This window comes from Coenobita brevimanus, chromosome 1 (genome assembly GCF_032717465.1).
Source record: "Coenobita brevimanus isolate Jiangsu-jjx chromosome 1, ASM3271746v2, whole genome shotgun sequence".
NCBI classification, from domain to species: Eukaryota; Metazoa; Arthropoda; class Malacostraca; order Decapoda; family Coenobitidae; genus Coenobita; species Coenobita brevimanus.
This window is the reverse complement of record NC_136954.1, coordinates 66,332,526-66,349,282: the sequence shown is the minus strand read 5'-3', so window position 1 is coordinate 66,349,282 and position 16,757 is coordinate 66,332,526. Positions and strand designations below refer to the sequence as shown.

Genomic DNA, 16,757 nt, shown 5'->3' with positions numbered 1-16,757 from the left:
GTGTCCGCAGAAGCAACTTAGTAGGCTCTTTCGCATGTATCAGACGCTGATTTTGCATATTACGCCTCCCATACTCACTTTCATACTATTTATGTCTTTAATATCAACACAGACTGTATCAATAATGGATAAAAGAAACAACGAATCACGTGCAGAGATATACCCATAAGGAGGAAGTGCCAACCATCCTTCCGACCTGATAATAATATGGATTTTAAGTGTCCGTAAAGGCATATATCCCCTTGGCGGCAGCTGGCACGGGTGAGGCAGCGAGGTGTGACAGGGGCGAGGAGTGAGGCAGCAGGGAGGCACATCATGGCGGCCCAGTGAGGCCTGGCACAGGGCCATGGCGGCACTCTGGCACCCACCCCGCCCCGCCCCGCCCTCCTGAAATCCGCGGCCAGGCAGGCGGCGGGCGGGTCGAGGTACAGTCAGGGAAAAAATCTGGCCTGGTATTGCACTGAGTCTGCTTCACACTTAAGGCATGTTCGTTACTTTCTTCCCTGACGCGTCGTATCAGAGCAACAACCATGGCCGGAGAAAAATACCAAGCCTCTGTCAGTCTGTGGATACGGGCCAGCACAGGAAAGTGAAAAGAAGTGAAATATTAGGTGAACTTTTGGCCTCACTGCGGCGCGCCACCGCTCCCGCCGGCGACACTAGAATGCAGCCCGTAAGTTCCTCCAGGCCGCAATTCGGCCGCATGTTGGGAGGGCAGTGGGCGCATGCTGGGAGGCAACTGGTGGAGTGGTGGAGGGGCGTGATGCGGGGGTAGGGAGTGCGGCAGAAGGAAGTGCGGCAAGAGGGAGGATGGCGGCAGAAGCGGGTTGTGCGGCAGCAGCGGTCGAGATGAGAACCGCAGCCTCTCCAGCTCCGCCTCCTTCAGCCGCTTGTCCTTGGCCCGTCTGTTCTGGAACCATATTTTCACCTGCGTCTCGGTCAGGTTGAGGGACGCGGAAAATTCAGCTCGTTCTGCTATACTGAGGTACTGCTTCTCCCGGTACTTCTTTTCCAGGGACATCAGCTGCTGGGTGGTGAAGGGCGTGCGGGGCTTCCTGTTGGGCTTGTGCTTCCGTAGGTTTACTTTCATGGGGCCCAGAAACTTAGGAGGCTCCGGGGACTCTGTGGGTGAGACAGGGGCAGTAAGGTGAAGTTGTTAGACAGACAGGTAGCCTACCACTTCCAATTGTCTTACTGCTACTACAACATGTACTGATCGGGGATAGGACATACACACAGAGCCAGGCTGACCTTGTACCACCTTGCTTCCAACATGCGGAACCTTTTACTCTACTGACATACTAAATTACATCATTACTACTACGTGGTGCAGTCCTGCCTGTCGAACTGTATACACAACACAAACCTGCAACAAATAATGGCGAAACGGCGCGGGCGGGCAGCTCCACGAAACGCTTTCAAATCGGAATGTTAGAGTACTGAAAGAAAACTGATTCGTACGGCGGAGAGACCCCATTTCTTGTTAACGGGGAACTGGACCTGTTTCCACCTAGTGCTGTGGGGCACGAGTTTAAATGAGGGAGGCTTTACAGTTATTGGATGAGAATACATTGCAGTGACGATGTTTGTCCGTACACGTCACCAAGGGAACATCGGCAGGTTATGACAAATGAACAAGTGTGAATACGCGCAAAAGCATAACACTGCACCTTCATCGTCCACTCCCAGTTGGGATCGAACACAAGTCTGGACTACTGGCATATAATCACGCTAAACGCCCAAGTACCAAAGGCTGTACGGAATTGGCTAGGTAGTCGTTACAAGATAATTTTCCTCCCGTGAACACACCCGCCAAAGCATCACAGCCTCACTCTATAACCTTTATCCCGTACAGAGTAAGAAGGACCCTTAAAAAGATGGAAAACTCCGTCATACTGAATTACCTACATCGTCCATTGTATCTGTGTGCTACATAACCTCATACTTTCACGACGTCAGAAATCCTTCTTACCGGTATTTGATTTTGGCCACCACAGGACAATGTAGTTTAGCTCAGGAATGGTTTATCCTGCTAATCATTTACATAAAATTAAACCTGGTATAAACAGCAATCAACTGATAAAGAAGAGGTGACTAGGAACCTTCGAAGCCTATGTAAAAACGACCCCTTAACATTACCCTCGTTTATATTTATATTGCTTTTAATTTCGTTACACACACACACACACACACACACACACACACACACACACACACACACACCAATATTAACCCATTACTGTCAGGCTAAATTACACTTAAGTGGAGAGGGCACTGTAACGCAGCACCATCCCCCCACTCCACCCTCGCTCCTTCCTATACACAATCCTCTCCCCCTCCCTACGTACTGTCTCCTTATGCACTCGTATCCATCCTGCTGCTCCAAGTACTGACTCCTTTCCTATTCCTTTTCTCATCTCTATTCACTGAGACCCATCCCAATCCCATGTACTTATTCGTATTCCAAGCCCTTTAAATGTACACACTAACCTTTCGATATGATAACATCTGATTCCTGTTACTCGTGCAGCTGTCAGACTATTTTTTTTTCAGTTTTAAGGAGACTTCTCTGGTGGCGGTGTTAATGGAAGTTAGTATTAACTTCTTCACGCTTCTGGTTGGTGGTGGCGACCATTATCCACCTACTTGAGGTAGTGCTGCCAGTCTTTTTCTGTGTCTGCCCTCCTCTTTTCCTATTTATCCCACCCTTCCCATCAGTTTTTATTACTCTTTATTCCATCTCCATTGGCTCTACACAAGCCTAATGTTTCCTTGTAACCCAGGAAACCATTTACAACATTGGGTGGCAATCATATAACCAAATCACGGGGTGATGTTGATTCTATTGTGGTGCCCTTGTTAATTGGGCAAATGCGGCATCCATCCAGGAACCAATCCTCCGCACTTTACCCCGCGTCTCGCTGTGGCAAGGCGCAGTCTGCCGCAAGGGAACATTGGTTCACTGCACGAAATGACGTTGAGAAGGTGGTTGCTTGCCTGCGGTTGATGGGTCTGCATAGCCAGACAGAACAGAGTAACTCAGCAACAACAACTAAGAGACGCCTCCTCAATGCTCAGTAAAACTGCCAGACGGTAACATGAAATACAAAGGACGATATCACACAGAAAGGTTGGCCTCTACATCACCACTGTTCTCTCCTACGCTGAATAAAATCGTCTGGTAGTAGATGAATATTTAATTAAATAATGGTATTATCGTACTGAAATTATTAATTCTTCCTCCTCATCTTTGCCCACCTTCTAACCATTACTCCCCTGTAATCTTCCCTCCCCCTATTTCTCTCCCTTCTCCGCTACGCCCTCCCCTCTGCCTCCCCCCCTCCGTCTCGCCCTCCATATTAACCCCTACTCTGTCGCCACCTCTCACCCCTACTGGAGACCACTAAAACCCCACCTCTGCCTATCCCCCTCTCTTACCCTTGCCCACTAACCATAAAACCCTTTCTGCCTCTAATCCTCTCTTCCCCATCCCCACACCCTCACTCCCTCCTCTTTCCTCTAATCTTTACCCTCACTAACGCCTTACCTCCACTATTTAAACTATATCTGCTTCCCCCTTCCTGATCCTCAACATCACATCCTCTCTCCTTCCCCATGCATCCTACTCATCTTTCCCACCGACCTCATCAACACCCTCCCACTCATCCTTCCCCCCCAACCTACTCCTACCCTCTACCCTCTCCTCTCCTCCCTCCCCCACATTTTACGCAGGCGGGCACTCGGAAAATGCGTAATTGTCCATCATGACACCCAGACAGCACGCGCTCATACCAGTCTAGTGGATAGGAATGTCAAGTATGGTGAGGGCAAGTACTACGGTGCACATAAATATCGATCTGCCTCATTGCGATAAATAACAAGGCAGTGAGCAATTACTTTTGAAACTCGCTACTGTCATCTTAGGAGCCACACAAACATCTCAGATTATTGTGTAAGAGTGTTATACTTCTCAGACTAAAATGTGGATCGATGTGACTGTCTGCAATTGTTTACAAAGCTCCCAGCAGTGTTTTGTCAGACCAGGTAACCTCTTTACTGTGATGACTTCTTATTTATTTAGATTTATCTGATTATTTGTGTTATTTTATTTACTTACTTTTCTTTCTATAAATTTTGTTCTTTATAAATTTTTGCTTCCGCTAGTCAATTCTTTTTAACACTTTATGAAGATACTATCAATATCTACAATAACACAAGACATAATTTTATTCTTGTAACCGCTTGACATTAATAATCAGCTCAGAAAAATCCCTTACTACCAAAGGGATTAACAGAACATATTTTTACTCTTTTCACTACCAGCGTTTTTCTGAAGCCCAATACAATCTTCGCGCGTTAATAGAAACATTAAAATAAGTCACTGTACTGGAAGCGTTCATTTCCTCAGTACGTGACCTCTTTTTTAATATTAATTCTAGTTTTTGTTGCTATCAAACGAACCTTTCTATCCCAGTTTATGATGACACACTTTAATTTCTCGCATATGATAAACCTTTTCTTGAATTTTGGTTTTGTTACTGATAGACAATTTTATTAGGCCTATATGAAAAGGGGTTGATTGTGATCTCCATTTACCTCTTGAGTAAGTTTATTTTTTTTTATTCTGCTGCCGCCACTTGATTTTATTTATCTTAAGAGAGACTTCTGTTAGTGAAGGTGTTAGGAACGATCTTTAACTCTCTAGTCCATATTCTCGTCGGTTAAGAAAGATCCCTAGCACCTCATCCTTAGCGAGTTATTTCTGGATACAGCTGGCTAATATAAATTTGTGTGTGTGTGTGTGTGTGTGTGTGTGTGTGTGTGTGTGTGTGTGTGTTTAGTATGGTGGTATTGGAAAAGAGTAAGGAGTAATAACCAAATAAATCGCTTAGGAAGAGGTTTTAAGGAGCTTTCTTAACAACGATATGTTTCAACTTTAGTCCTGCTACCGCCAATCGATTATTTAGCAGAGATCCCTAGCGATGACGGCATTCACACTTCCAACCCAAGGACACTTTTATTTTCTTACTACTGCCTCTTGCACACAACATCAGGCCCAGGAAAGACTACCTGCACTGTAGAGGTTAGATGCAGCTTTCATTCCTTCCATTAATAAATATCTTCCTGAGTAGAGTAGTCCAGAAGTGGCAAGATTATGTAGAAAATACGTCGCCAGAGTGAAGGGGTTAAGGAGTCATTTTTATCTCTTGCCAGACGCCCAGTTCCAAGGTTTACTCAGGTTGACTGTGACGAAGGGCCGATCTTTACATGGCATTTATAGGAAGCCCTGTAGCACCTCTTCTTTACCGACTTATTTTTCATTTTACACCTGAACATTCTCTTGTAATCTGTCTAGATCGCTTTAATATCGACTTATATACAGTTTGCATCAAGGGCATACAAAAGGGAACTGAGGTGTTATGTGTAGAATAAATCGTTAAGGAAGAGGCGTTACGAAATCTCCCCAGCCACTTGGAATGCAACCCCACTCGCCTTCCGTCACTAAGCCCTCCTCCTCCCCACCACTCCAAGTCTCCCTCCCTCATGACCTCCCCCACTTGTATACTTTATGTATGATGTTTGTTTTGGCAAATTCAAGACAAAACTGGCTTAACTACTAAGCCAGGAACAGTATACCCGCAGATTTATGGGGTCTCCCTACACCTCTTCCTTAGCCATTCGGTTTGTATACTAAACTTAATGTGATTTTTTATGTTATTTCTCTTACATAATTTCGAACTAACCTGGCATTCATGATACAGGTGAAATATCAATGTGCTATACACAAAAATAAACAGGTAAGGTACACCTGCTAGGGAGCCTTCTACATCCACGGCAACAAGGGGGCGAGTATGCCCACTTATTGTATACCACAGAAATATTTAATAACTAACAGACTACAAATGCTTATAACTTAAATATCGATAGAAGTCATAACACAGTCATTATGGTAAGTAAGTGGTCATAGTCATTATGGTAACTAAGTGGTCATAATCACAGCTTAACTCTTACACGACAAGAGGCCACTATTAAGCTGAATAAAACTGCCTGACGGTTGCCACAATATAAAGGCTAACATTTCTGCCAGAGTCATAAACAGACGTCTCCCGTAAAAAAAAAAAAAAAAGGGCTTGTATGTAGCAGGAATACAATAAAGAATCGTCCTCGGCTTGAAGGAGTTCAGGAATATACAAAGGTAATTTCTACGGAAGATGTCCACAAGAGTACATTATAAGAGTCCATTCGCGTTGGCAAAGGAGCACCTCTTCCTCGGGCAATAAACATGCGCCGGTAAGTAACTGACGCAAACATGTCGATGGTAAAAGGACATGAAAAACAACCAAGAATGAGATGCAGTGACATTAATAAATAAATAAATTGATAATTAAATACGAAAGAAGTGCTAGGGAGCCTCCAGTGGCCACAAGAGTACTTAGTATCAGAGTCAGTATCACAGCTGACGGAGATGGAGTGAGAGGATGTGACAAGAGATAGATTATGTAAGGGGGCACTCTTGTAATGTCACGCCTCCCTGAACTCGGGTGCAGCTCACCGCATTCTTATTAACTGGCCAGTCCCACCGCTCAACACTCCGACCTTTTCTGTGAAACCCACCTGCCGCCTCCTTCCACACCACATTACTGTATTTCTCCGCATGCCACGTGGATAATCTCATGCTTTCTACTAATGCACGCTGTTCCTGTCACTCTCTAAGTCCATCTGTGGTCCACTATATGACCAGGCTTTCTCGGAGGGAGAGTGGCAACCAGAAATAACTCTTCCCCATGTTAGCAAAGTACGAGCGAAGCAGTGGTGTCTGTACTGACTGATGCATGTGGAAGTTCGTGTTGTAATGGATAGATGTGTGAGTGTGTATGTGTCACAGGTATGAATGGACACTCAATTTAAATTCCCGGCATGTCTTAGGGTTTGAACACTAGACTCAGGTACTGTACATCAATGTTGCGAGACAAACACGCTACCACCAAGCCACCACGACTCCGTCCCAATTCTAGAGATGATATAAATCAGCCTAGCGTACAGGGCCAATAACATTATGTATGATACTTATTCAGCTATGTCCTTAAAAAAATCTGAATAACAGATAAAAACGTACCAGTAATGTGTACAATAATTATGTTGAAGATGTTCTATGGGGAGCCCGCTAAGCCCAGGAGAATACGGTTCATGACATCGTCTGGTTTTCAATGTTCAAAGCAAGCCTGGCTTTTTGTCCCTTAAACAGTATTATTCTGCTGGTTGAACGAGGAGGGAAAAAATGAGGAGGGAAAGACTGAGAACGAAGTGGAGGAATAAACTGTAGAAATACATTTGGCGGAGGGAGACGGACTGGAAGAAGGGAGTGGAAAAGACCGTATTCTCGTCGGGTTCCGAGGCTTTCCTACATATTCTCCCTGATTTATTCTGCACCTCATTCTCTTGTACGCTACTCATATCTCTGTAATACTGATACTGACTGCATAAATATCACACAGGAAAATGGTAAGGTGTCATATAAAGAAATGAACTGGTAAGGAAAATGTGTTACGAAGCCTCCTACGCTAATAAGAATACGAATAAGAATACGACACAAAGAACCTTATAGGCGTTTTGTTGCCACCACCCTGGATTAAATCTGGTATTAAATGTCAGGCATTGTATAGATGGACAAATTACCAGGAAATTTTTTGGCTCAAACTTTACTGGGCGATTAAACTGATTAATGAGACGGATGTAGGAAATTATTAATAGCCATAAACGTCATATATCAAACCCCTTCACTACCAAGATGCCTTTAAATAATCAAATTCCTACTACTCCTCTGAGATTTTCTTCAGCACAGGGCCGATCTCTCCTGGTAAACTCGATGGATACACAATTTCCACAAACCCTTTCCGTGAGATGTCTAGTTTCATTTCTGTTCTTGCCACTGTCTAGCGATTTTATTCAGCTCATGAAGGCCCTGTCGTTGTGTGCGGATCTTCATTATACTTCTCCTACAGCCACCTGAGGAGGGAAAAAAACTTGTACCGAAAGCCTTGCCACCACCAAACGATTGTCTTTAATTCAGGAGTGACCTTTTGTAGTTAAGGAACTTTTTATATTCTTACTACCATCAAGAAATTTGAATCGTCTTAAGAAGGACCCCTCGTTGTGAAGAGGATAAAAACACTCAATAAACCCTTTCAGTATCTATTTTTTTTTTTCCACAATCCCATTAAGCATTTTATTTTTTCCATAAACTCCTTGACTGTGAACATGACTTCGTAATTTTTTCTTCCCTTCACCAAGCAATTCTAATCACCTCACGAAGCACCTCTCGTAATATATGGGATCGAAGTCCACAAATCCCTACAGTACGGTATTTCCTTTTCCACTGAACTCCATTGTCAACATAACTTATCTAATTTAATTCCTGCTGCCGCCTCACCACCCACCTCATCCCGGCAAATACCAATCGTGCTAAAGGGACTCACTCGATGCTGTTTTGTACTATATAATCAGCTTTTAATTGCCTGAGGGTCATCGTTAATTGACCACCAGTGAAACGTGCTCGCCCAACCACAACACAGCCGAGGAATAATAGGGGTCGTATTACTGGTGGTAGGAATAATGGTGGTGGTATTAATGGAGGTAGGAATAACGGTGGTGGTATTACTGGTGGTAGGAATAATGGTGGTGGTATTACTGGTGGTAGGAATAATGGTGGTGGTATTACTGGTGGTAGGAATAATGGTGGTGGTATTACTGGTGGTAGGAATAATGGTGGTGGTATTACTGGTGGTAGGAATAATGGTGGTGGTATTAATGGAGGTAGGGATAATGGTGGTGGTATTAATGGAGGTAGGAATAATGGTGGTGGTATTAATGGAGGTAGGAATAATGGTGGTGGTATTAATGGAGGTAGGGATAATGGTGGTGGTATTAATAGAGGTAGGAATAATGGTGGTGGTATTACTGGTGGTAGGAATAATGGTGGTGGTATTCGTGGTGGTATTTGGTTGGAAATAGTTTAATATTTACGCGTATAAATGACTTATACTTACATCTTTATTATTATCGCTGCTGTACTACTAGGGCTTCATGAATTATTATTATTGTTGTTGCTATTATTATTATCATTATTATTATTGTTATTATTATTATTATTATTATTATTATCGCAGGGACATTATTCTGTTTTCTTGTTATTATCATGAACGTAATATTTTTACTGTGATAACTGCTATGCATCCCGATGTGTTATTATAATTATTGTTCCTACAATTAATTTTATCACCAATTTTTGCCAACAAAGAACAAACTGTTATGGCAATAAATAAAAATAATAAATAAAAAGGATATATGATAGGATCTATGGTCGTATTCAAGGGGCACAGAAGGCTTCGATGCACCTTTTCCTTAGAGATTTATTCTGCAATGTCTTATGTTATTAATGCAGACTCTGTCGACATTATAACTTGACAGTCTACGGCGGTGTTCTCGTGCAGGTAGGAAGCTAGCTAAGACCTCTTCCTCGCCGGTTTATTTCTTATTCTGCTCCGTTACTGTATTCTTGTGTTATTCTTGCAATCTATGTCGATAATAAAAAGATAAAGGGAGCAAAAAGAACAAAAAAACAAACAAACAAAAAGATATGAATGGGAAGTTTGAAAAATAAATAGTTCAGGAAGCGGTGCTAGGAAGCCTCCTTGGCCAACGAGAATAAGGGTTTAAATTCTCACAAAGGAATGTTAATGTGTAATACGTAAAATAAATCACCGAGGAAGAGGTGTCAAGAAATCTCCAGAGCCGCTAAGAACACGGTCCCAAAACCCACCACCACTACCGGTCGTGTGTAATTAATCTCCTTTACCCTCACCATCACCCCGGCTATAGTTCGTTCATTTTAACTTGTTGGAGATTTTCGTCATTCACTTTTTCATATGAAGTTTATTCCCCGTAGCTCAGTGACAGGCTATGGCAATACTATAGTCCTACATTCTTCCCATAACACCTTCTTCTTCCTCCTTAACTATTAATGTAGTACTGAATTAGTTTCCCGTTACAGTCAAAATGGCGAGCTGACGATTTTAGGCCGAGTTAATAAGAGCATACCACCTAGGGCAGCAAAGTAAGGCAACTGTTGGGGCTTAAACTCAGCATCACCATCAGGCAGTGTATATAACCACCCTGACCACCACCATCAACCTTCCTAACCCACCATCACACAGGCTCTAACTTTTATTCACGACCGTATTTAACTTCGCCGCTATGGGAGGCAAATCTTAAGCTGTGCAAGAGAGTCGTGTGGAGGCAAAAAATAAAGCATAAAAGAAACTCATGGTACGGGAGAAGATGGAGACTATTTCGAACCTATTCTTCAAAAGACAAGATACTGTTTCTAAGACCTTCACTACAAGGGATCTCTAACCTCTCAAGATGTGTTTCTCCTTATGTGAATAATATCGTCTGAAGAAAACAAGTATGGTATAAAAGGTGTAATCGTACGCAAGGGCTTAAGAGAGAGTTACTAAGCCCTTAATTACAAGAGGACCTTCTAGGGTATATATAATTTTCTCAAGAAACTAAGAAGGCGTATTCGTTCTGAAGTTTTAATGGTTATTGTTTCTAAATTATTCACTACAAGAAGTCCTGTAATAGGCTTAATTAAATAACTATAAGCACATTTAAACCTATGGAGAAAAAAAAGCATAATCGTAGTAGAGGGGCAAAGCAGACATCATATAATATAGCGTCTAACTTCTGCTGGGAGCCGTATTTATCTCACTCACCCACCTGGCCTGCGTCGTAACTCCGCCTTAACTTACGACCACCCGCCGACAATTAGGGTGATGAGGCTGGGCGACGGATCACCTAAATAATCACTAATCAGGCCCTAACTCACCCACCACCATCGAGATAATATTTGTGTTTATTTCTGCGGCTACGAGATTATTTCATTCATTTTAGGAGAACCCCAAGAAGAGGTGTTAATGAGAGCTGCATGCATCTAACCCCCTGACATCGACACGCTGGATAAAATAGTGTGGAATAAGCATCAGTAAAGGTATCCTAGAACTAAAAGGGTTACCTCACACATCCACCTACCCTCCACCATTTCTACCTTCGCTCGTATGCTCGTCTGGTATGGAAGCGCCCTAGCACCTCTTCATAAGCGATTTATTTTGCTTATTGCAACTGACTGTCTTCTTATGTATTATTTGCATTATTTTGTATCCTTCCAATATCGCCAAACTCTGCATAATTAACGTGCAAAAGAATACTAACCAGCCATATCCCAAAGTAAATCGCTAATGAAGAGGCGTTAGGGAGCTTCCTTAACCGATGAGAACACAGGCTCTTAACTTCACCACACCTCCCACTTAACTTCACGTGGCATCCGTCGAAAGTCCACCACCTCCATCGTAACTTCACCGCCTCATCCCAAACTCCACCATCTCCATCGTAACTTCACCGCCTCATCCCAAACTCCACCACCTCCATCGTAACTTCACCGCCTCATCCCAAACTCCACCGTCTCCATCGTAACTTCACCGCCTCGTCCCAAACCCCACCGTCTCCATCGTAACTCCACTGCCTCATCCCAAACTCCATCACCTCCATCGTAACTCCACCGCCTCATCCCAAACTCCATCACCTCCATCGTAACTCCACCGCCTCATCCCACCTGGCCTCCATCGCCGCTCCACCACAGCTTACGACCCCCGTGGAATATTAGGGTGATAAGGCTAGGTGACTGATCGCTTACACAATCACTAACAAGCCCTTAACGCACTGAGGACGACCACGTTATTTAGTCTGCTTTTGATCCTCTCAAACAATATTATGAAGCTTAAGAATGACGTGTGTGGCTAATGGGCTTTTCAAACAATCTCCCCTACCCCTACAATGGCTATTTTTGCTTTTCTCACGGTAAGTCTTGAAGGTTTTCTTCGGCTCAGTTAAAGAGCTCTCGTAGGGTTGGGTTTGACATACAATCTAGTACCAAAAATTAGGGTGATTTAGGCAACCAGTCACTTAAATCTTGTCTGATGAACCCCATAACTCTCCCAGGATGGTGACTATTTTATTATTATTATTATTATTAATTATTATTATTATTATTATTATTTTTGCTATTTCCTCAGTCAATTTAATTCAGCTGTACACCTTCAGTCCAGTGATACTTTTTTTATCTTATTCTTGCTACTTCCAGACAAACATACTTAGAAAAGGCCTGTCAAACTGAAAGTGCTATAAACAGTTTTCACTAATCCTACCAGTATTTTCATTTACCTCCTTCTTGCTGTCTTCATATGATCTGACGCAACTGACAAAAAGTATATCTCACTGTAAAAAGATTCAAAACAACTCCGAAAGAGGAGATTAGACACTGTTTTCAAAATCTTCACGCAATGCTCCCTCCAGACGATTTTTAGACCTCTCACAGCTGAAGGGGTTAATGAACGCTGTCTAAACTTTTCATTTGAAAGCCAATTCTAAGCTGAACGAAATCGTCTAGAGGATGCAAGAATATAATACAACGGGGTCGGAAGCGTTTAATCCTTTCAATCCTGTAGTCATTTCTGCTTTTTGTATCTCCAGACGATGTTATTCAGCTCTGGAGAAACCTTTGAACTGGAGAGATTTGATACAGTCTTCATTACCCCATCAATAAAAAAAAAAAATCGTAAGTAAAATCCGTGTGGAGATAGCAGGAATAAATCATCAAAACACGTCACCGGATACGTGGGGTTAACGATTTCACTGCGTTGATGATTTTCGTAGCGGCAACAACATCAAACTACAAAATCCACGAGCAATTAATCTACGAAGGGAAATATTACAATCAAACACCTCAGTTCACCTATATATACGTCTCAGAGCTGCCCGCCCGTGAGGTAGGTGTGTACAGTCGCCGTCATTAATCCCTTTACGCTCTGGGGTTCCGAATTAGTGAAACCAGAATGCAGTTCCTCCTACGCAAAATCTTACAAGGCTCTGCTACGACTTCAAGACACTGTGAAGGAATTATTGATCGCAACCGTATGTACTGGCCGCGACACACACATACATACATACACATACAAACATACATGGCCTACACAAACTGATACAATAGTTGATTAGGACAGGAAGCTATGAAATGTAATGTCATTCTGTTATTACTGTTACCTCTTCCTAGGATTAGTGAAGCTTCTCTGAAATAATAAGCAGTATAAAACGGCCAAAAAAGTACATTAAGGTGAAATCTTTAACGCTTATGGTGAAGTATAATCATCATAATAAGAGGAACGTTATTTTACTCATCGACTAACACTTAAAAATTAAATGCCTAATTCTATTATTAACTACACGAAAAAAAAAAAAAAAATCAGACAAGGGCATGAAGTACAGAATGAAAAAAAAAAAAGCAAAAGAAACAGAAAAAATATTACAGGAACAGAAGAAATAATACGAACTAAAACACACGAAGGAAAAAAGACGACTGGACTGTAAAGGATATAAATGGCGACGTTAACTGAAGAACATGAAGTAAATACAAGAACATAAAGTAGCCTACAGTACAATTAGAAGCAGATCCAAGGAGTAACAAATCAAATAACAAACGATGATGACAGCGGAGGGAGGAAGAAATTAGGAGAACGCACGCAAACATTAGGGGAACCAAGAGAGTGGGAGGGAAAATGAAGGCAGAAAAACGAATGGAAGTTTAGTTACGAAAAAAAAAAAAAGTAATACGAAATGAGCGAAATGGCGAGGGAGAATGAGGAAAAAAATAAAATCAGAATGGACAAATAAAAAAAAAAAAGTGTAGAGAGGAATAGAAATAAGAATAGAAATATTTTCGGAAGGCGAGTGAAAATAAAATCATGGAAACAAAATGTAAGAAGTTAAAAGAGAAAAAAGGGAACAAAATAACATACCACAAAAGGCCCCCGACCCCAAAAGAAAAAGAAAAAAAAAAAGGCAAGCGCTGAAAAAAAATAGAGAGAGGGGAAGAGGGGGAAGTTAAAGAAAAAACGGCGACTAAAATTTTAATAAAGAGGAAAATAAAAGCAGAAAAAACGGCTGAAAAAAGAGCAGAAAGTAAAGCCAGACTCAAAGAAAATGGCAACAGCTGAAGAAGTAAGAGGGGAAAATACTGGCCAAATTCTTGAAACATATATGGACGGGAAGGCGAACCCCGGATTTTTACTTCCATTATGATGTACTTATAAATCAGCCTCTACACTGCATTATATAAGGGTATTATTACGTTACATGTAAGAGTATCAGGGGCAGTGCAACCCTGGCTTCTTTCTTCCCTCCTTTTGTCTTCCTTTTAATGCGACAAAATTGGGGTTTGTCTTCTTATTCGCCGTCTCACTTTTAGCCGCTTCAGTCCGATGATATATTTTCCGCTATATTTTTGCTACTGACATAGGACTATCTAGAAGTGGCAAGAATAAATGCTAAACAAATATGCCACCGGACTCATGTGGTTCAGAATATCACTAAGAGACTGCGACAGAGTTAGGTGAAAAATGAGAGCTAAAGAAGGAAGAGGAGAGATGAAGTTCATAAGAGAGGAAATGAAGTTAATTAATCGACTAAAATTACAAGTACGACGAAAAATGTAAAGAACTGACATACTTGTTAAAGCACGAAGAGCCAGCTGCTGTTGGAAGATGAGGTTGGGAGGCCAGGCAGTGGTGAACTGATGATGATGCTGGTGAGGGGCGCTGGAGGTGGAGGCGGGGGGCGGTAGCGGCGGCGGCGGCGGAGGGGGACCTACGGACCCCAGATGAGCTAATATCGTGGGCATGGGGGGCGTCAGTCTCCCGTGGAACTCCTGGCGAGGCTCGTAGCGCTCGTCGGCGTCGGAGTCCACGTTGATTTCCTCATCTTCATTGTCGTCCTGAGTCGTCTTTAACCTGTCATCTGCCGGGGGGGTTAAGGAGTCCCCAGGCGGCGTAGGGGTTAAGTCAGGGTGAAGGGCGTCTGCGCTGTCCTCCTTCGTCGCCTCCTTCGGGTGCTGTGGCGCGGCTAAAATGGCGTCCACGGAGAAGGAGAAACTCTTACGTGTAACCGCACTGAAGGCGGAGTTTTGGCTGGCCCTCACTGCCTGTGCTGCCGCCGACATCCTGCTGACAGGCTAGGGTCGGGTTGTTCTGTTAGCAAGTCCCTCTTCCTACTAAGGTAAAGTACAGCAGGTGCGATATTGGGCAATGCATCATCATCATCATCATCGTCATCATTATCATACAGGTCTCCCACTGCACGCACTAACACCGTCTCGCCATCCCGCTGACATGGCACTCAGATGACACTTGGGATTCGTGTATGGCAGGTGGCACTCCAGTAGCCTAATACAGTGGTGAACGGTGAGACTTGGAGGCCTGGAAGCTGGTCAAGTGGCACTACAAGAAGAAAATGGATAGGCGACACTTAAAAAGCAGTCAGGTGGTGATACTAAGAGCAGGTGATGACAGGCAAATCAGGTAACACTCTGATTGATTAGGTGATAATTTGGAGTGGCCAGAAGGCGCTCGAAAGCAGGTGGCATTCAGTTAATTAGGTAACACCTGTAGATGTCAGGTGGTGTGCTGGTATTCAGAGAAGGTGGCACTCAGGAAAATAGGGCGATAATCTGAACGATCAGGTGTCGATTGGAGTCATTATGTGACACTCTGAGTAGATAATTAGTATTCTGGACAGGTAATGGTACTCAGGAAAAGAATGTGACACTTGTGGCAGTCATGTGGTGATCGTGATTCTCAGAGTAGGTGGCACTAAGGAATATCAGGTGACAACTGGTGCGGGCAGGAGACAACTGCAGTTAACAGGGGACAATTAGAACTATCAGGTGACACTCTGTTAATGAGGTGATACCGCAGTAATCAGGTGATTCTCTCAGTAGGTGACGGCGCTCGGGAAAATCAGGTGACAATTACAGCGATCTGGTGACAACTACAGTGATGATGTGACAGTTGGAGCGATTAGGTGGTACTCAGTTAATCAGGTGACACTTGTATCAGTCAGGTGGTGGTGGTGGCACTCAATGGTGGCACTCAGGGGGAAAGCCAGGTGACACTCGCGTCGTCTCAGTCTCGACGGGGCCCTAAGTGCCACTCGGCAGTTCTCGTGAGCATCAACATCCGCATATAAATGGTAGGTGGGTGGGGGTGTAGGGGGGGTGAGAGGTGGGTGGGGAAGGCTGGCTGGCAGTAGGGGGGCGTCAGGGGCGGATATGACTGTTTACACAAGTTATCAATTCAGCAGCGGCGGTGGTAACTTACACCCACGGCGGCCCGGAGACTAACTGGAACCTCGCACCGCCGCCCAGCCCTCGCCAGGTGCCCCGCCTACCAGAAACACCCCGGCCAATCCCCTCCCTCGAGACTAATAGTGGGCGGAGACTGGGACACCCGGTTGGCCAATCAGTGCGGAGATTAGTGAACACTCGGCACGGGCCATTAGGTTTATGGCAAGATTTACTGTGCGGGTGCTTGTCGCTGTGACCCGCCTGCCAGACACACCCCTCAACCCCGGCCACCCACATGGAATAAGCCCGGTCCCTGTCCCGGTCCTTGCTGCGCCGCGGGTCCCGGGAAGTAGTGACGGTAATGAAATGGAAATCAACATCACCTCATCGTCCTTAATTGAGTAAGTGAGAGTTTGTCTAACTAGCGACGCCCGGGCAAATATGGAGGGGGTGAGGGGAGGGGAGAGGGGATAAAGAGAGGGGAGAGAGGAGGAGGAGGAGGAAAGAGGGGAGATGTGTGAGGGAG

At 43.8% G+C, this 16,757-nt stretch overlaps 1 protein-coding gene across 1 annotated transcript; it reads right to left on the bottom strand.

Moving 5' to 3' along the window:
* Positions 1 to 625: 625 nt before the first annotated feature.
* On the bottom strand, positions 626 to 15,109 carry LOC145407488 (uncharacterized). Its single transcript, XM_080278432.1, has 2 exons — positions 14,620 to 15,109; positions 626 to 1,122 (listed from the first exon to the last, which is right to left on the bottom strand). Exons 1-2 carry the CDS (start codon positions 15,107 to 15,109, stop codon positions 626 to 628), a joined length of 987 nt encoding a protein of 328 aa, XP_080134558.1.
* Positions 15,110 to 16,757: the final 1,648 nt, after the last annotated feature.

What these genes read in the sequence shown, in the direction of transcription:
- LOC145407488 (XM_080278432.1), bottom strand. Translation starts at nt 15,109, where the DNA reads ATGTCGGCGGCAGCACAGGCAGTGAGGGCCAGCCAAAACTCCGCCTTC. An exon ending in GGCTCTTCGTGCTTTAACAA is followed by an intron (nt 1,123 to 14,619) that starts GTATGTCAGTTC and finishes TCTCACCCACAG; the next exon opens with AGTCCCCGGAGCCTCCTAAG.